The sequence below is a fragment of the Mesoplodon mirus genome (genome assembly GCF_964341445.2).
Source record: "Mesoplodon mirus genome assembly, chromosome: 6".
NCBI classification, from domain to species: Eukaryota; Metazoa; Chordata; class Mammalia; order Artiodactyla; family Ziphiidae; genus Mesoplodon; species Mesoplodon mirus.
In genome coordinates this window covers 108484240-108506280 of record NC_138982.1, presented here as the reverse complement: position 1 = coordinate 108506280, position 22041 = coordinate 108484240, and the positions used below count along the sequence as shown (strand labels likewise).

Genomic DNA, 22041 nt, shown 5'->3' with positions numbered 1-22041 from the left:
GCAGATAGATTCTTAACCACTGCGCTACCAGGGAAGTATTAGTTCTTGTTTTCAGTCTAGGATGCTCACACTGGAGCCCATGGGTGGGTGGTGATCAGAGTCCATGGATTCCTTGAGATGGTGTGTAAGCTATGCCTATAGACAGATGGGCCCATACTTTAGGAGACCACAATGTTTGTTGTCACAATACAGATTAAAAACCTCTGGGGTGAAATATAAACATTTTTAACAAAATGTATTTTGAATACAGTGTGACTTTGAGAATCAATATCTTATTTTTTGAAGTGCAGGGCTAGGTTGGAATCCAAGTTCCCTATGTGACTTCATGCTAGTCACTTTAAACTTTAATTTCCTCATTTGGAAAGTGTACTTCTTATTTTGGGGGATGGGGGTAAGGATTAAATCAGATAATTCATTATACATGCTTGGCATTATTTTTATCATTATCATTATTAGGAAGGTAACATACCTTATGAATGCAAAGATATTTAGCAAACAGATGGAGAGCTATACTATGTTCTTGGATTGGAAGAATCAATATTGTGAAAATGACTATACTACCCAAAGCAATCTACTGATTCAACACAATCCCTATCAAATTACCAATGGCATTTTTCACAGAACTAGACAAAAAAGTTTACAATATGTATGGAAACACAAAAGACCCCGCATAGCCAAAGTAATCTTGAGAAAGAAAAACGGGGCTGGAGGAATCAGGCTCCCTGACTTCACACTATACTAGAAAACTACAATAATCAAGACAGTATGGTACTAGCAGAAAAACAGAAATATAAATCAATGGAACAGGATAGAAAACCCAGAGATAAACCCACACACATATGGTCACCTAATCTATGACAAAGGATGCAAGAATATACAATGGAGAAAAAACAGCCTCTTCAATAAGTGGTGCTGGGAAAACTGCACAGCTACATTTAAAAGAATGAAATTAGAATACTACCTAACACCATACTCAAAAATAAACTCAAAATGAATTAAAGACCTAAATGTAAGGCCAGACACTATAAAACTCTTAGAGGAAAACATAGGCAGATAACTCTTTGACATAAATCACAGCAAGATCTTTTTTGACCCACCTCCTAGAGAAATGGAAATAAAAACAAAAATAAACAAGTGGGACCTAATGAAACTTCAAAGCTTTTGCACAGCAAAAGAAACCATAAACAAGACGAAAAGACAACCCTCAGAATGTGAGAAAATATTTGCAAACAAAGCAACTGACAAAGGATTAATCTCTAAAATACACAAACAGCTCATGCAGCTCAATATCAAAAACAAAAACAAAAACCCAATCAGAAAATGGGTGGAAGACCTAAATAGACATTTCTCCAAAGAAGACATACAGATGGCTAAGAGGCACATGAAAAGATGCTCAGAATGCTTAATTGTTAGAGAAATGCAAATCAAAACTACAATGAGGTATCACTTCACACTGGTTAGAATGGCCATCATCAAAAAATCTAGAAACAATAAATGCTGGAGAGGGTGTGGAGAAAAGGGAACACTCTTGCACTGCTGGTGGGAATGTGAATTGGTACAGCCACTATGGAGAACAGTATGGAGGTTCCTTAAAAAAACTAAAAATAGAACTACCATAGGACCCAGCATATACCCAGAGAAAACCATAATTCAAAAAGGCACATGCACCCCAATGTTCGTTGCAGCACTATTTACAATAGCCAGGATGTGGAAGCAACCTAAATGTCCATCAACAGAGGAAAGGATAAAGAAGATGTGGTACATATATACAATGGAATATTACTCAACCATAAAAAGGAATGAAATTGGGTCATTTGTAGAGACATGGTTGGACCTAGAGTCTGTCACACAGAGTGAAGTAAGTCAGAAAGAGAAAAACAAATATCATATATTAACACATATATGTGGAATCTAGAAAAATGGTATAGATGATCGTATTGGCAAAGCAGAAATAGAGACACAGATGTAGAGAGCAAGCATATGGATACCAAGCTGGAAAGGGGAGGTGGGATGAATTGGGAGATGGAGATTGACATATATAAACTATTGATACAATGTATAAAATAGATAACTAATGAGAACCTACTGTATAGCACAGGGAACTCTACTCAGTGCTCTGCAGTGACCTAAATGGGAAGGAAATCCCAAAAAGAGGGGATATATGTATACATATAGCTGATTCACTTTGCTGTACAGTAGAAACTAACACAACATTGTAAAGCAACTATACCCCAATGAAAAATTTTTTTAAAGTTTAGCAAACCCTTTCTATCCTTTTTTGAGAATACAAACAAGGAACCTATGAAATAAGTAGAAAGAATATTAAGGAGATTTTTTTTCTTTGTAGTTTTTGCCTAGGACATATACTATTCACTAACACTGATAAAAATCAAACAAAATTGGTGATATCAGGAAAATTAAAACAATTTTTAAAATATTTTTTTCCGTTTCATTAACAAAAGCTACAAACAAAATATCCTCATCCTAAAGGAGAAATGTCACGGAGACCTTCTTATTTTTTCATTCGAGTTTTCTCAATTTAAATATATTTCAAAATATACCAGTAACTTAAGGATTATTAATTTTTTAATTGTTGATGATGATGGTGATTGAATGATGATGATGATTTTGACCTTTTTCATATTTACCAAAATTATATGTGAAGGAACATTTTAAATATTAGATAATATATGAAATAAAAGTGAACCTGGTAGTTGACTAAATGGCTAACAAACAGGAAATACGATGTCAACTTCCACATTGTCTTATCGTTTTCTGATAAATCATTATATCTGAACTAACCTATACATCATGTATTAATGTGGTATGTTTGTTAAATAAACATTAAATGCTTAAGGCATCCCATGGCAGATTTATAAAACCTAAAACAACTTTAAATGGGTTCATTTCATTGTTTATTATTTCATTTTGTGTCCCCATGATGAATCCATTTCATGGTTCTTTTGATAAATGTTCTTTAAAAAAGCATCAAAAACATAAATAGCTTGAAAATGTTTAGAAACACGAGTTTAGTTTTTTTTTTAATTTTTTCTGTTAAACATTGATATGAAGGCTTTTTTTCCAAAAATGAGCTTTCAGAGTGTTAAAATGTCCTATCTAATGAAGAAATTTGACAAGCAGCCTTCCTGATGCCTTTTCCTAAGTAATCCATATCCAGTGTTGAAGCCATCAACTAGTTGAATTTGTTTCTGCCCTCCCAAGCACAACTAACTCTATCAACAATATCGAATCAAAACTATGCATTTTATATCACCACTTCAGACTATTAATATAGGAGAGTTTCATTTAATAAATTCTTAAATTCTATTTATTTTATTATTTAATTATTACAAATACCTAAATTATAAATTTCTTTATTTCATAAATATTTTAGTTATTCTAATATCTGGAATAAAATATTGGAGAAACAATTATTTTAAGCTAAAAAAGTAAGTAAGGATAATAAATGAGATGCAGAGAAAATGCACTTAAAGTAATGCATTCTAGAGCCCACAATTGTAGAAATTTATGAATTAGAATATAGACAAAATGTTGATGCATTTATTATCTATATTTTTACTGCTATGTTTTCTTAAGATCTTCCTAGTGGCTCAACTTTATCATAGAGACATAATTTGCTTTAAATTGCTCACTGATATAACCAGTTTTACACACTGCCAAATATCTCCTAAAACCTGGCTTGGAGCCTGACACTCACTTGATCACAAACTTAAGATGATTTCTTATTGCCTCTAACATAATATCCGAATTCTTCAGCCTGAAGTTCAAGGCTTTGAAAATACAATCCCTTATAATGTCACTCTTAGCACCCCTTTTCAGATAACGCACCCTATACTTTACAGTACTTCTAGATGCCTCATATTCAGCCCACACTCGTCTCTACACCAACCCTTGTCCAACTCTTTGCCTAGGGTTCCCTTCTTTTCTTTCCCTCTAGAAAAATTCTGCCAGTTCAAATACTGTGTATTGTTTGAACTTTTTTATGTACCACTTCTCTAGGTAACTTTCTTGGTTTCTGACAAATATCTATAATCTCTTCTTCCATAACTCCCATAATATTTCATCAAAGTGCTATGTTCCTTTCAGTTCCTTTTCAGTTCCTTTCAGTTCCTTTTGAATTTTGCATTATTTTGAACCATACCTGATTTATCTTTCTTATTGGGACAAAACTGCTGTGGAGATATAGCACTTGAATAGTAGTAGTATCTTGTACATATTATACATACATATAATTTATACATATTTGTTAAATAAATAAATGATGGCCTCAAGAATAAATTTTTACTAGAATTATAGGAATTTAACAGACTGTTGAAGGAAAAGTACTTGACAGTTTTGAGCATTATGAGAGAGTATTGTGAGCACTAAAAGGAAAGTGAAACTTTCAGTTTTACTGCAAAATTACAAACAGGAAAAATAAATTGGACATCTTAGAAAAAGTCAGTCTTACGCAGAGGGAATGAATAGCAGATAGTGCTGTAGCTGAAATGGTTCTGGTTAACTCTGGGTATATCAACCCACTGCTCCTAATAAAAAGTGGTAGGCCTTGAGGTATAGATTGAGCTTGATTTGTAGCTTTTGATTTCAGGAAAGTATCATGATGGTCTTAGAGTATTCAGCATTTCCTTCATTCTAGAAGTCCAAGCATCCCATATAGATACACACAGTTTCACAGTTCTCTAGTATTTCCCAATCTGTTGTAACAGGGAAGAGATATAGGTAATGAAGTGAGTAAATGTCAATATTTTAGAGGAGGACACTAGTGACATTTAGTTCCTTGTTGTGGAGGGTCTCTCTGGTGCATTGTACGATGTTCATCTGTATTCCTGGCTTCTACTCATAGGATGCCAGAGGTATCACCTCTACCTCTCCCATACACTGTAACAACCAAAAGTGTCTTCAGACATTGTCAAATGTCCTTGGGGGGCAAAATCATCCCTAACTGAGAGCCACTATCTCAGAGTAAACTCTAAAGTGGTTTCACAAAAGTGAACTGGTGCATAATTTTCTTTAGTATTAATGTAATTAGCAAGAGACCTTTACAAGGGTGCTAAACAAATTGTTCGAAAAACTTTATGTAATACAATTGCTATAAAGAATCACAACTCTTTCATCTGTAAAATATTTAAAAGTTTCTAAATTCCCCTTGACAAAGATTTTCTGTGGGGATATTTCTTTCTTGTTCATGGAGGAGAGGAATATGGATGAGGAGGATATATTGTAATGAATAAGATGAGAATATATATATACATACATATATATTTTTTCTCCAGTTTTATTGATGTATAATTGAAATATAACATTGAAGTAGCTTAAGGTGCACAACATAATTATTCAGTATATGTATCTATTGCAAAATGATTACCATAATGGTTAGTTAATATCCATCACATCACATAATTACAATTTTTTTCTTGTGATAAGAACTTTTAAGGTCTACTCTCTCAGCAACTTTTAAATATGCACTACAGTATTATTAATTGTAGTCACCATGCTGTACATTACATCCCAGAACTTATTAATCTTATTATTGTAAGTTTGTACCTTTTAACCACCTTCACCCAAAGAATATTTTCATCTGTTAGAGAGGAAAATGATGTGAGAGGCGGATGTGAAAGAGTTTAAAAAGAAAGAAAGGGAGGGTGGGAGGTAGGAAGGAAGGGAGGGAGGGAGGAAGGAAAGGAGGGAGGGAGGAAGGGAAGGAGGGAGGGAGGAAGGAAAGGAGGGAGGGAGGGAGGAAGGAAGGGAAAGAGAAACAGGTAGACTGACAGGTTATGCATAGAACTCAGAAACATTGTCAGATATGTTTCACAACTTGCAGATCATATAGAGCAAAAGCAACTCTTGGGCCAGGTTCCAATTCACCCAGCTAGAGAAAGAGTTGGTTTTGAAGATGAATAGAGGACACAGAGCTTATTACCAAAAGCATCAATCTCTCTTGTAGTCTAAGAGAGAACAGGAAACAAAGTTATTGAGGTGTGACTAAGGTCCGGAAAAAGAGATTCAAACTGCCTAAGGTGATTTATGGTTGTTTAACTAGAGTGAGTTACTTCTCTGAGCCTTAGTTTCATGTTCTGTATGATAGATCAACAACAGAACCTACCTTATATGCTGTATGAAAGAATTCAATGAGCCAATGCATACAGAGCATTTACAATAATGACTTACTTGCCAAGTAGTTTATCAGTGTTTATAATTATTAGAAGATAGCTGTGACAAATAAATTTGATTTTATAACACACTAGTGGTCCTAACCAGTAGTTGGGAAAAATTACAAAAAGTCATTCTTCATTCATTTATCCAACAAATATTTAACTGAAGTCTAGGAGTTATTCTAGGACTGAAGATAAACCAGTGAACAAAATAGAAATAATCTCTGCTCTGATGAGCTTACTTTTCTAAGAATATGCTAAGCACTCAGTAGCACTGTTTATGAAAACTAACACCTGAGTTTTAGGTGTTACAATGTGAAAAAGTATACTATGTTATAGTGTTTTAATGTTGCAATTCTAGTGAGATAATGGATAGAAATAGATAATAGTACTGTGCCTTGCATGTTTTAAGACCTATAAAACTGTTTGTTAAATGAATCATTTGGAAGTGTTCATAGGAAATGATTTTTATGGACAAATAAAATTGTCAAGATAACACTTTCCACCCAGAGATCCACATGCCATGAGCAATGCAAATCACTACTGCTTTAAGTTATAAACCATCTTTGTTCCCTGAATTTATTATACACTATGGAGTGATAGAGTAAACTAATATTAGATGTTCATTTATAGTTGCTTCTCTTATTTTAGCAATTTGGCCATCACCATCATAACAGGCTAGATGTTACTTTTATATAACTTTAAATTTCTGTTGTATTTCTTTGATTACAGAATAAGTTTTTTTTATTGGTAAGATATTGACTTAAAACTTATTTTTATTTACCTACCTACAAAACCCTTAGAGATGAATAAATATTGTTGAACCACTGACACTAAATACTTTCATAACTGTGCTTGCCGATTGTCCATTAGGTGATTTAATAGTAGTTTCATCACAGATCTTTTCAGTTTTGTAAAATCTTTGTTAAAAATATGGAAAATCCATTCCCCTGAATCAATATCTTTACTTTGATTCAAATACTGAATCATTCAAATAAGATAGGAGGTGTCTTTACTTCCCAAGTTCACAAAGCTTTTAAAATTTTGAATAATAATTTTAAAAACCAATTTTTTTGTCCATTAATCTATCTCTTGAAAGTACTTGTGCTTCTTTATAAATTAGCCCCAGAATTTGTCAGATAAGTAAAATAAATAATACTTTTAAAAAGTTTGGGTTTTTTCCACATCTTATTAATTTTAAAGATGGACTCTAAAGAATAATATTTTTCCTACAAAAAGAAACCTTGGAGAGGAAACATAATGCTTTTAAGTATCTGCATATATTGCCTGTTAGTAAGTAGTGAAAAATTATTTGTAGATGAATGACCATATCCGTATTTTTATATGCTTGTGCAAAACTTCCTCATTTGCTTGCATTTTGAGAGAAATAGGAAATATTCATATAGTCATCTAATCTTTAAAGAACTCTTACAACATATCAAGTATTTTGTTAGGGTCTGACAACACACAATCGAATAGGTTAAGGTCTGGGATTTTGAATGCTCAAAATGTGGTGAATGAAGCAGACATGTAAAAAAAAATACATATTTTACTAAGTGCAATGTTTTATAATAGCAGTATATATCCTGAAATATTTAACTCTAATTATTTACTGTTCCCTTTCATTCATATGTGTGTATATATAGTAACATTATAAACATTACATATTATATGTAATAAATATTATACTACTATGTACATAAATTTATATTCAATAAATATGGTGTTGTTAGAATTGACTTATTTGAAGACACTTTAAAACAAACATGGAAATTATTAGTTTGTAAAAATAAAAATCTGAGTTTAACATATAGGATAAAGCAAGTGTGAACTAATAGTGGTAATGAAAATGCATTTTTATGAACCCCCCTTTTCTTTTCTGTTTAATTGGTACAATACAATACATTATACTAGTAATTTAAAAACAGAACATCATCCACATCCACAAAGTACTGAAGAAAAAGAGAAAAAGTGTCATTCTGTTTTGTGAAGAAGTATAGCAGGGTGAAATGCAACTCATATTGCACCTAGACTGGAAAATAGAGAGATTATTTCCAAAGCAAGTGTGGGGTTACCATATAAGTAAACTTTGGTTAAAAAAATATTCCCCATCCTTTTGAAGTGAAAAACTACAACCAAGAAGAAAATCTACAAATAACATATATGGACAGGGGCAAAAAAAAATGTAATTCTTAATAGTAACTTGGCAAAGACATGCATTGAAAGGTTTGGATATGTGGTATTTACTTTCTGACTCCTATTCACATCTGGATTAGTAAAAATGTTAATAGCATAATATATGCATAAATTTGAAGATTATTTTATAAAATTATTATCTATTGTGCATTGTGCTGCTCCTGAAAAATCCCCATTCATTTCGATATATAAATAATACAGAAAAATATGTTTACCTTGGGGGTTGCAGTTATTAAAATAAATATTTTGAAGAAATCCTGGAAATTGAAGATTCTTAAAATTAACTCAGTTTTTGAGATGAGTACAGTTTTTTTTGTTTGTTTGTTTGTTTTTTGCTTTTGTCTTTTTGTTGGCTAACTGAGATATCTCAGTAAGAATAGGAGTTCTACACTAATTTAATGGTATTTCTAGAATGTTATTGATAATTTGCTAACAGTGCTTGATCAGCTCCCTTATGGATACAATAAAGTGATTAATGAAAATATAATAGGAATAGTAATGATAGAGATCTTTATTATTAAGTAAAAATCTATTAAAGCCCAAATTATTTCCTGTTATTAAAAAAAATTGATACATATATCCACTCCTTTTTAGATTTCCTTCCCATCAACCCAACATTGTAAAGCAACTATACTCCAATAAAAAAAAAAATTAAAAAATAAAATAAAATAAAATATTTTTACTTTTAGGCCATGTAAAATGTTACATATTCAAAATGTTATTTTAAAATAAACACTCTGGCAGGGAGAGATAAATCAGAAGCTTGGGATGAACACACAGATACTACTATATATGAGAGAGATAACCAACAAGGATCTACTTACTGTATAGCACAGGGAACTCTACTTAATATTCTGTGATAACTTATATGAGAAAATAATCTAAAAAAGAATGAATATATGTATATGTATAACTGAATCACTTTGCTGTACACCTGAAACTAACACAATGTTGTAAATCAACTATACTCCAATAAAATAATTTTTTTTGAAAGTATTTGAGAAAGAGTCAAGTTTGGGATAATATCACATTACTGTAGTTTTGATGTGGTAAAAAATGTAATTTTGTGTACATTGCTAACGTGGTATGTTTAAAGACAAATGCTGACATTTCAAGGAACTGTAAGCTAGAATTTTGACTGATTATATAAATAAATCTCTTCACAAGTGAGTGCTTCCCCTGTTAAAATCAGATGAGGAGAGAAAAATTATTTATGTGGTATATGCATTAAAAAACAAATTGCTGGGCTTCCCTGGTGGCGCAGTGGTTGAGAGTCCGCCTGCCGATGCAGGGGACACGGGTTCGTGCCCCAGTCCAGGAAGATCCCACATGCCGCGGAGCGGCTGGGCCCGTGAGCCATGGCCGCTGAGCCTGCACGTCCGGAGCCTGTGCTCCGCAACGGGAGAGGCCGCAACAGTGAGAGGCCCGCGTATCGCAAAACAAACAAACAAACAAACAAACAAACAAACAAATTGCCATTTGTATGATCATGGAAAGTTGTTATCTAATATTATCTAATGCAGAAAATTTATACCAGGAAGAGAATCAGCAGTAGACATTTAATTAAATTAATTATGCATAAGAATAAAACTCAATGTAAGGTTTGTGACATGAGCATTTAATATTAATTTTAAATACAAATGCAGGCCCCAACAAAATTTCAATTAAGCAGTTTTTAATATTTTACAATTAATGTATTAAAATGATAATAAGAAAATTAAAAATTTAGAGTGTTCCCCCATTTAATAATTTATTTATTAAGCACAGATTTTGTATAAAGCATTATGCTAGACACTGAGGATACAGAAATGCCTTTTAAAAATTATACAGAGATGAAAAAGAGAACATGCAGCAGAGATATATGACCAAATGTGAGGTTAATGAATGATTGCCCTCAGCAAATGATATTTGAGTTAAGATTTAAGAGTTAAAAAGCCAAAGGATCCCCCCAAAATGAAGCATTTCAGACAGTTTGTATAAAGTTAAGAAACATATTTATTAAAGTACTTGAAAGAAAGTATAATTACCTGGAATTCAAAGAATGAATTGAGTGTTACAAGGCATGAGAGTAAAGACCTGTGTAGATCATATAGGACTTAAAGACTATGCTGATTATTTTTCTTTTAATCCTAAGAGAAAAGATTTACCATGCAAGGTATTAACCAGAAAATTGATGTCATTAGAGATTTAGAGGTGTAAAAAGCTGACATGGTGGAGGCCATTCACTTTTGTGGTAGACTAAATGAAAGAAAGGTTGTGGAGATATAAAAAAGCAATGAGTAGATTTCAAAATTATTTAGGAAATAAGTCAACTGAACTTGAAGATTAATTGATTGATTATAGAAAAGATAAGGGAACAGGAGGTGTCTGGTGTATGTAGCTGGATGGAGGCTGGTGGTATTTATAGAACTAGAAATTGCTGGAAGAAGAACATGTCAGGGGAGAACGTGTCAGTCAGTGGGAGACTTTGAGTTCCTTTTGGACATACTGAGTGTGCCATGTCTTTTCAATATCCAACTGGACATGTCAAGTAGGCATTGCATGTACATGAGTATAGCTTGTGGTACAGAACTGCTCTAGGATATAAACCTGGGAGTGATTAATGAGTAGATAGAAACTGCAGAGATGGGTGTGGCTAAAAGGACCTAGAGAATTATGTGAGAACAGATTGTGAATCCCATTCTTGATGGTCTCAATATTTAAAGGTTAAATACAAGAAGACAACCCAACAGAATATGAGAAAGAGTAGCCAGAGATATATGTCGAATCAGATATATGTGTATCTATCAGTGTGTGTGTCTGTGTGTGTTTGTGAGGGGTGGGAGGTTTGAGTGTTAAAAAAACTAGGGAAGATAATTCTTAGGAACAAAGACTAATCAACATATTGAGTAATTCAGAAATAACAACATTTATTGTTTATTCTGTTACAATATTTATTGTAACAGAAATACAATATCAGTATTGTAGTATTATATGACTTGATTTTGGTAACTTAGACGTCTTCCTAAAAGTTTCACAGAAATACATGCTAAGCATATTATCTGCTTTTGCACTTGCTTATAATTCAAATTCTGTGTTCTGGATCTAAAGGGAATGCTGAACCATGCTTCAGGGGACCATATGTTATATAAATTCTCACCTCTAATAAATTGCTTGAACAGGCAGAACTGTGTATTTTACTTCACTGAGACAGATACTGGGGGCGACTTGCCCATACCCCTTTGGCACACACCATTCCTGTGCACCGAGTAGACCAGGGGTGCCAGGGAAATAACACCTACATCCCCACCCCAGCAATCTTCAACCGAACACTAATGAGTATTGGTCAATATTTCCTAAATACTCCTCTCCCTTGCCCATCAAGCGAGGTGACTTGGAGGCAAGCCCTACATTGTCTGAGTTCCACAGCAGAATTGAATGCAGCTGCCCACAGGGTAATCTTCTCAATAACACACTCTTGATTGACTTCCCTCCCTTCCTATCTCGCTTTGCAGTGCTCCCTGTGGTCACTCCCCATAAAAGAAATATCCCAGGGTCTGTTTGTAAGGATTCTATATTTGTCAGCGTTCTTTAGAGAAAAAGAACTAATGGGATTTGTTACAAAGGTTCAGATTCCAAGATCTGCAGGCTGAGTCTGAAAGCTAGAGACCCAGAAGAGCTGATGACTTAGTTCCAGTCTGAGTCTAAAGGCCTGAGAAACCAGAAGAGATGATGTTATAGTTCCAGTCTGAAAGTCAGCAGGCTCAAGACCCAGATGTTTCAGTTTGATCTGAAAACAGGGAAAAGGCTGATGTGCCAGCTCAGTTGCCATCAGACAGGAATACTCTATTTGTGGGAGGGTCAGCCTTTTTGTTCTATTCAGGCCTTCAACTTATCAGATAAGCCTCACCCATATTAGGGAGAGGAATTTGCTTTACTCAGTCCACTGATTTAAATGTTAATCATTTCCCAAAACACTCTTACTAGAATTCCCAAAGTAATAAATTTTGGGCCAAATATCTGAGTACTGCATAGTGTAGTCAAGTTGACACGTAAAATTAATCATCACAGATACACAACACAACTCTCTTCCCCAACATCACACTTTTCTGATCTTTCTTCTGCCACTTTTTTCTCTAGAATTGAAGCTTTATTTTCTATGTCAGGATGAAATTAAATTTTGCTATATGTATATATGGTCAAACTTTAAAAGATGATAGCCCTCATTTTCCCAGAATCATTCTGGTTCACACTTGTTATTCTATATAATTAAATTAATATTTTCTCTTCACTTTTAAAAGTGTTCTACTTGGAAGACAAAATTATATGATCAGCATGTTAACTGATTCCATTCCATAAATGTGATGATGGTAATGAAATTAGTGAAGTATATTTCAATCTTTTATTAAATTATTTTTTTTCTACTGGTTAAAAATATGACAATATGTATCATATTTCTTCAAATTAATTTTTCTTCCTGGGTTATTATATACTACAATTTTTACCATGATGTACATGGAATGCCTATTTGTAAATGGGATATTATTGTTGATTATCTTGAATGTATTTTTTTCTTTAATGGATTGAGAAAGAATGCATTTGAAAAGTATAAATAATTTATAAGTGGGATACAAGGCCTTCCACAGGATCTTGTTTATTTTTCTATATATGACAAATCTGCATAATATTTTCCTGAAATAAGATAACTAAACTAAAAATTACACAACTGATTGATACTTACTTAATTGGCTTCAAAGTCAGAGAATGACTATAACCTCAGGGTAGTTCAGTTCTTCTATCACATCTAAGGGAAGGGTGAGAATAATTGTGACCCCTCTGGAGCATTCAGAGCCTATTTTGTTTATTGTTGAGGATATGGAGACAAGAAGAGGAGACAGTGCCATGTTGACTGCAAGCCACACAAAACCAGGACTAGCAAGGTGTCATAAAGGAATGAGCCTGTTTACTCTGTCTCTGTTTTTAGTTTATTTTCCACTTTTTCTGTGTAATATGTATCTCTGTGTTGATTAAACAATATTACATGGCATAAAAGTTAAAAATATAAATGTCTAAAAGTATTTTTGCATCTTCTTCCACAAAGGATGATTTTACTGTTAAATGGAAATAACTTTATAACAATTATGTTGTAGAATATATAACAAAATGTTAACTTTTAGTAACATTCTAAATAACTATTTCAGATGATTTGCTAACTGTGCTTTAAAGCAAACAGCCTGTGCTAAGTGCTGCATTACTACATTTTCAAAAAGATTCTGCATAATGCTTGTGAGACAGTAGTTGATCTCAAGTTCTTTGTGGGTTCCTTATTGTGAGTCCCTGGTATTCCTGCAACAATGAAAGTGTTGTTATTCAAGTGCACATAAATGCATTCAGTCCATAATAATAGTATGCATAGCCATCTATAAATAGTTGAAGAAACAATTGTATGAAATGCTTGATATTCATCTGAACCACTTTTTGCAATTTCACTTTTAAATTCAGATTTCAGAAATAATACAATAGTGGTGCTCATAAGATATTCAGATATTTTTGTAAGCTTTTCCTGGACAGGATGGTAGCTTCTTAAAATTGCAGACCCTGTTTCACTAAATCTTTAAAAATATACACAATTATGTAAATATATACAATTACAAAAATGGCCTGAACATATACCATAATGTACAATTATTAAATATATAGTTTTATATGTGTGTAATGACCTTTCTTAATATTACTTTTTCTTTTCTCCTAGATACACCATCAGTTAAGATTATACCATCTACTCCTTTTCCACAAGAAGGACAGCCTTTAATTTTGACTTGTGAATCCAAAGGAAAACCACTGTAAGTGATTTAATAAGTGATAAAATTTTTTACTTTTCTTGTATCCTGCTTTGATTGCAGTCTTTAGCCTCAGAAATCCACTATTTTTGTATTTTCTTGGTGGGCAAAGTGATCTCAGAACAGAAAACCCCCTGAACCATGTCTTCACTAAGTGTCTGTGGAAGATTGGTCTTGTATTTTGTCATCTAGTGAAGTTTCTGGGGAGGTTTCCAACTGCGATTTTTTTGTTCTTTTTCATTCTTTTTTTTTTTTTTCCCACTAAGATATTTCAACCTGAAAGGAGTATAAGCTTAATCAGTCACTGTTTTTACATCATCAGATTGTAGAAGTTACACATGCTGAGCTTACTTCTCTCATGAAAAACTTTGAAAATATTGAATCCTCAAAATATGCCCAAATTTTAAAGTTACATGCGAAATCATTTTCCTAAGGGGGATCAAATCTACACCTCTAGTGTAGCCCCTGAGACATAATTTGTGAATGTGATATGTTTGGAGGTAGTGTGAATGAAAAGGGTCAAAGACTCCACATTTTCTATTATAAAGCAATTTCATTGTTAGAATAATGAGTTCTAACATCACTTCAACCCTAAAATTTTACTTTTTGACATTCATGTTTATAAACAGCTAACTCATAGAAAATCTATATTTAATAGAAAATTCAAGTATGGAGTATCCAAATAAGGATTATTTCATTGGAAGTGATTTGATCTTTCTATAGTAACATTCTACATGGAGCTGAAAGTCACTTATTTGGTCTTTTTAGAAGCTTCCAATTGATTTGCATTTCTGTTTAAATTTTAATGGGAGGCATTTAATTGTTCTCTATACATAACTATATGGGATAGCTTTTGAGCAAATCAAATTTAATTACTAAAAAATTGTTTCTAATAACATTTGTTATTTAAGTGTAGATTTCATATTATCACATGAGGAATTTTTCTATAGTAATTTTAATACAGAAGCCTGAAATTTCAACTTCCTCAATTGTATTGTCTTATACTTTTTAACGCACTAAGTGAATTCACACTTTCTTTATCACCGTATTGTTATTTTAGAACTGTTCTCTCTTCCAGTAATTATTTTCTAGAGATTTAAAATATACTGACTTAAAGAACATTTTGTAAATTAATCTGCTTTTTTTTCTATCTTTTAAGAAACATTTAAGGCATTTTAGACCTTGAAAGGAGCAATTTTTTTCAAAGTAGCTTTACTACATATATACTGTACAATTCACTTTCATAGTTCTTACCCTCTGATAAGTTTAAGTTGCTTGTAGAAAACACTTTTCAACTGCAGTGTTCTATCTAAATGTGACAGTGCATTTCAGTACTACAGTTTCAACAGAGCTTTTGGCTGTAAGATCAGTACTTTAACTAAGAAAGAAGTGTGATATACTCTAGTCAGCTTTAGACATACTTAAATCCAGTTTCTTTACTCCCGATGTTTTATATCTAATACCAGTGCTTCTTTCCTAACTTTCCCTTCCATTTCCACTCCTGTTCCCTTTGCTTATTATTTTCCAACTCTGTCTGTTCCTCTTTCCCCACACCCCCCGCCCTTTGCTTCCATTTCTCCTTATAACCTCAGAGGTCAGTGTTTGGAGATATGATAAAGTATCAAGGAATAGCAAAGGATTTTTGCTTTTACCTTATCTCCATAGTTCTGCCCCAAAGTACATATGTGTACATTTAGAATATGTGTACAATTTACACAATTAAATGAGGTGAAGATGGGAAATATAATATATAGAATGCTTGGGAATAAATACATTCCAGCTCAAATGGCATCTAATTACCTATCAAAGATCTTCTCTTTGATTCCATATCCACTCTCACTATCCACATTTTTTTTTTTTTGGTGAATAGTTAGATTGTGATCTATGTAATTAGCTATTTAAGTAGTCCATTTCCCTCAGCTCAGATATGGTTGAATAGATATGCCTTATTGTGGTCTCTGTTTCAGTTACCTAGAAATAAGCTTGGATATGCAATAATCCTCTGCACTGCCAATGAATGAAAAACACAATCTCTTATTTATTTATGTTATTTAAGAATACAAAGGTTCCAGAAATTTAAGAAATAGAAAATGTCACCTTTCTCAGAAGGATCCTGGTTAGTATCTCTTTGCTATAGGTAATGGAAATAAAAAGCCTCCTTATTTGACAGAAAGGAAAACTAAAGCTCAGTATTAACTGATTTTCCTTATTCATCCAGATTTAAAATGGACGAGTCAGGATTTAAACTTAGTTCAATCATTGACCAAAGATTACATTCCTTCAGCTATTTTCTGCTACTTCAATTGCTGAGTCTAAATTGTCACCTATGTTGACCAAAGTCACTTTTGAAAAATTAGGATGGGCCCTACAATAACGTGCAGCACTCAAATCGAAGCTCTGGATGCTTGAAGGTGAAGAACTGGCTAGTTTCAAGACACATTTTACTGCTGCTGTTCTCTTCTATCAGGCTTTCTGCTGTATTTGTGCCCTTTCTGGCAACTTGCCAAATTCCTACAAAACTGACCATTTTTAGCATGAGTTTACAACCATATAAAATATCCTCTAATTAGGATAGTATCCTCTGGCAATTCACTCATAAGCTCCAGAAGGGTTAAAATTATTATTTTCTGTCTTTATCATTATAGATCATAATGTTACATTCTATGTGCTATGGTCCACAAGTAAATGTACATTAACTTATTTTTTTGTATTGTATTCTCATTCCCAATGCTCTTTTTACCATTTTCTTTCCTTGTAGACCTCCAGGCCATTGACATTAAAGGTATAGCCAACTTCTTTGACTCCTTTTTGCCTTTATACCACTGCTTCTCTTATGCCCTTCTTAATTATCTTAAAATCCACTCTTCTGCATTTTCAAAGTAACTATCATTTCCAATAAATGAAGACATTAACCTCTTTAAAGACAGTCTCAGCTCTAGCCTCTCTAGTTTATATTTGATTTCCCACAGTGCTAGTTGAGGCAGATAGGACAAAAAAAAAAAAAAAAGAGAAGACTGAAAAGAAATCATTGGATTTTCCCAGAAGGAAATTTTACTGATCATAAAGAAAACAAGTCTCACTAGAGCAAAGAGAACAGAACGCGAATTGAAATGGATTAATCAGGGAGTTAGTAAGTGGTGGGGAAGTAAAGAAAACAGGAAAGACACCCATTTCAGTAAATGAATCATGAAAAGTGGAAAAGGGATGAGAAAAGAAAGTTATTTCAAACAGAAGTTTTAAAACAAAAAATAGTAAAGAGGCTGTCCTATTTTAAGGTAGGATCAAAAAAGCCTGTAAAGAGTGGGAGTAAAAATGAAGTATGTGATATCACATTTACCCAACAGGTAGGTTCGAATTTCCTATTTTACTCTGGTAATCACCGTCAAAGTTCTCCATTATTTTGCTGCTATTACACCTGATTCCCCATTTTGTTATTTTGGAATCACGGAGAAGCAACACTGTGTCTTAGCTTCTAATTGACTCCTGAAACACCCGATTTCTATTATCCTTACCAATTACCCAAGCCCCCTTTGATGAGCAGGTGAGAATCAGAAGTGGATAACAGGTGTATGATTTCTTTACATTTTGTAGCTGACATATAATTTCCTTAATCCGTGATCAAATATTGTTTCTTTAAAAATGTTTGACCAATATATGATTTCCTAAAGTATGAGTTATCCATGGTTATTAGGCAAGTTAATAGTAGAACAAAATAGCACCACTATCTTTTGTATAAATCACAAAATGATGGTGTGACTCAACTCATACTGAGACTCATGTTCCTAGCCTGGCCTCCTGTATGCTAATATTGTTTTCCTTGTTCTAAATGTGAGGGCCACAGTGACTGTTTGTAAACAATCATGCCTTATTTGCCTGCTTTGGATTGAAGCCTTTTGCTGTTTCCCTGTGGAACAGCTGCATAACTTGGGCCAGGACCAAATTGTTCCACTTGACATTACTATAGAGGCATTCTATTCTTTCCTTAAAAGAGAGATTACTGTACATGTCTGTCTATTGTTTTAATTTTAGTTTAAAATGAGGACCAAGCTAATGCCAGCCACTTTTCTTTAAAGTCCCCAGAATTTTTGTAACCTTCTTCTTTCTTTGGCTGAATTCCCAGACAGCTTTCAGGCAGCAGCATTCTCTGCTTATAGAAGTAGAGGGGGAAAAAGCTGTTATATTACATTAATGTTATGACCTTAAAAGATGTGGGATTGGCCCCCACACGCTATAGCTAAAGAATCATCATTCTTTTTTTTTTTTTTTTTTTTTTTGCGGTATGCGGGCCTCTCACTGTTGTGGCTTCTCCCGTTGCGGAGCACAGGCTCCGGACATGCAGGCTCAGCGGCCATGGCCCACGGGCCCAGCCGCTCCACGGCATGCGGGATCCTCCCGGACCGAGGCACGAACCCATATCCCCTGCATCGGCAGGCGGACTCTCAACCACTGCGCCACCAGGGAAGCCCTCATCATTCATTTTAATCAAATGTTTAACACTTTGTAAATTTACTTCACAAAAGCAATGTGACATTTTCAGTCAAATAAATGTATATTTGGTATTTATTCTATAAAAGAAAATAATTATAGTCATTGATAAATTTTTCTGTATATCAGGCATTATGTTTATGTTGTAGTTACTATTTTACCTCTGGTAACCACACTTTTTCTTATGATTTTGGTATGAATCTAGTATACATAATTGCTTTGCACATAACATTGCTATTCTGAATAAGAAGAAAGATTTTAATCTTTAGGAAGACAGATCACATATCATATAATAACTGGTGAGGTGTTTTAGAGGAACACTTACACATCCATTTTCAAAATGATCTAGAATTTAAGAAGAAATCTGATAAAAACACATGCATTTTCCTATTAGCATAATGGAGATTAAAAATAAGATGCAAATTAAGGCAAAACAGTTTTATATCAAATCTGTTTTCTCAACCTAATATGTACCTTTTTACAAATCACAGGTTATTTACTAATTGTCATATAATCTAATCACAGCCAGAAGAAATGACAAAACAAACCCGGAGTTAAAGAAGGCAAGTTATCCAGAGTGAAATGTCTTAGCCCCAAACAGAGGAAAATATGAATTTGTCAACAGAAAAACAGTGCAGAAGCCTTCAAATAATAAAATAGTTTATTTGGGGTCTTAAGAATTGCAATTCAGTAGACAGATTCTGGTTAAACCAAAAGAGTGTTCAAAGGAAGAGAAAGAGTCAGGGGCTTATAAAGACAAAAAGCCAAAAGGCTGTTAAAATTTGCCTAGTGAGAATTGTGATTGACGTGAATCAGGAAATATTTGTCCTTGAGGAATCATGTGTTATTTTAGGGTAGTCCAGTAAGTAGAGAGGCTGCCACAAGTTATTTTAGGGTATGGGCCCAATAATTATCTTGAGTTTCTGGCAGATGATCTAGATGTCTTAAGTAGGACAATAAGAGATCAAATGTTTAGATTCTATTCAGGCTGAGATGTGCATAAGTCATACTTTGTAATAGCCTCCTGGCTCCATTTTAGGGAGCTCTCTTAGCAATATAGACTCCATTTTGATTTTCCTTTCACAAATTTTGGGAAAAAGAATATGATCTACAATGATGGCAATTTTATATGATTTGACTTAATGCCTAGTAGATGTTAATTACACAGTATTTGTCTCTCTCCTGACATCTGCGCTATAGAAAGCCATCTAATTAATCATCAAGGTCTGTGTTTATGTTCAGATATACTGTCTAAGCTGTCATGCTCTGGAGCAGAAAAAGCTGTGTGGTGCAGTAGAAAGAGAAATAGAAGTAGCTTTGAATTATAAATCCGCAGATATCTGTGGCCTGAGTGGTCTTGAGTAAGTCACGTAACCACAACAAAATGTTTTTTTAATTAATAAACTTTATTTTTTTAGAGAGTTTTAGGTTCACAGTGAAATTGAGTGGAAAGTACAGGGTTCCCATCTACCCTTCGTTCCTACTCATGTCCAACCTCCCCCACTATTGACGTCCCTCACAACAGTGGTATATTTATTACAATGAACCTATATGGACCTATCATTTTCACCCCAAAGTCCACAGTTTACCAGTGTAAGTATACCAAGTATTTTTTATTCTCTAAAATTAGAAAATAAAACCTAGTAAACAAATTGTTTTAATTTTTTTTGTTTGTTTTTTGTTTTGTTTGCGGTACGCGGGCCTCTCACTGTCATGTCCTCTCCCGTTGCGATGCACAGGCTCCGGGCCCAGCTGCTCCGCGGCATGTGGGATCTTCCCAGACCGGGGCACGAACCCGTGTCCCCTGCATCGGCAGGTGGACTCTCAACCACTGCACCACCAGGGAAGCCCTGTTTTAAATATTAATGAAAATATATATGCAATTTCTGCCTCCAAGTAATTTCATAATAAATAATAGCCATGAGGATAAGTTATTATTTTGTCAAAAAATTCCATACAATGTATCTCACCAAGTTTTAAACTCAGAAGTCTTAATTACATATTTAATACACATGCTGATATTGGGCTACTATGGCAATGCTGGGAACTGAGTTACTATCTCAGATTTCTTACATGGCTCTGAAATTGAAGGTTCTAAGCAGAATAAACACATTCTAGGACAACAGTCTGTGACTTTCCAAAGCATGTTTGAACAGCAAAGGAATCCAAACTAAAGTCATGGCATAGGTGGGAGGGAGGGAGATGCATGAGGGAAGGGATGTGGGAACAGATGTATATGTATGACTGATTCACTTTGTTATAAAGCAGAAACTAATAAAAAAAAATAAAGTCATGGCAAAACTGGCAGGGCAACATGGCTATTTTTGTTGAGATTAAATAGTAATAATGAGCTGTAGAGAAGAGGGACAGAGGCATGAACCCTTGTCAGGGGGTAAAATGTAATATAACTAGAAGTGGAAAAGTCCTGAGACATAGGAATAGCCCCTCCATACTGTTAAAGTAGAAAAAAATTTAGAACAATTGGAAGGACTGGAAGGGGTAGAGAATGAGTTCTGGTTCCACAAATGTGGAAAAGGCAACAATGTAAAGGAGTTCAGCTGGGATGAAATAGAGATTAACCAGGTAGCTATTTTTTTTTTTTTTTTTTTTTTGCGGTACGCGGGCCTCTCACTGCTGTGACCTCTCCCGTTGCGGAGCCACCATGGCTCACGGGCCCAGCCGCTCTGCGGCATATGGGATCTTCCCAGACCGGGGTACGAACCCATGTCCCCTGCATCAGCAGGCGAACTCTCAACCACTGCGCCATCAGGGAAGCCCATAGGTAGCTAGTTTTGACAGAAAGCCAAAGCGAGAGATCTGGAAGGTTTTAAGAAACCAGAACTAAGTGAATAGCGTGGTTCATGAGTGGTTGAGAATCCAGAGTCTGTGATGTATAAAGCCTCATTTTGGCATAGGTTTCAAGTTCACTCATGCTAGTCTTATTTTAACCACACAGCTATCGTGTTGTAAAAGGTTTACAAAGACTCTTATAATTGTTTTCATTTTGTAGATAAGGACAGTAAGTCTTGTGGAGGTCATATGACCTTTTCTATTCACTCAATTGATAAATGGTAGATTACAAAGACACTTTTTAAAAATTTTAACAACTCTGATGGTTATGTTTTCTTATTTACATAGTGTTTTTAGTTCTCCTATCATATTGACTTTTCACAATAACCCAGAGAAGTTGGCAAGAATGAGAAAATACTTATAAACTTTTAGGAATGCCCATATTTTAACTAAATAATTATAAAAGATTATCAGTTATGAATCAAACCTGTATTAGCATATCTAAATAGTATCTAAAGAATTTCTAAATATATCTAAATAGTTCTGATTATTAAATATATTTGTTTTTAAAAAGCTAA

General features: G+C 33.9%; 1 protein-coding gene across 7 annotated transcripts in view; it reads left to right on the top strand.

The window, feature by feature from the left end:
- Nucleotides 1-22041, top strand: part of CADM2 (cell adhesion molecule 2) — a gene marked incomplete at both ends in the record, with an annotated part of 1063002 nt that overhangs the window by 945801 nt on the left and 95160 nt on the right. For all 7 annotated transcript variants that reach the window (XM_082625754.1, XM_082625752.1, XM_082625756.1 and 4 more), the window contains one exon: nucleotides 14101-14191. In XM_082625754.1, coding sequence (XP_082481880.1) covers nucleotides 14101-14191 — 91 coding nt within the window. The remainder of the gene's footprint in view (nucleotides 1-14100; nucleotides 14192-22041) is intronic.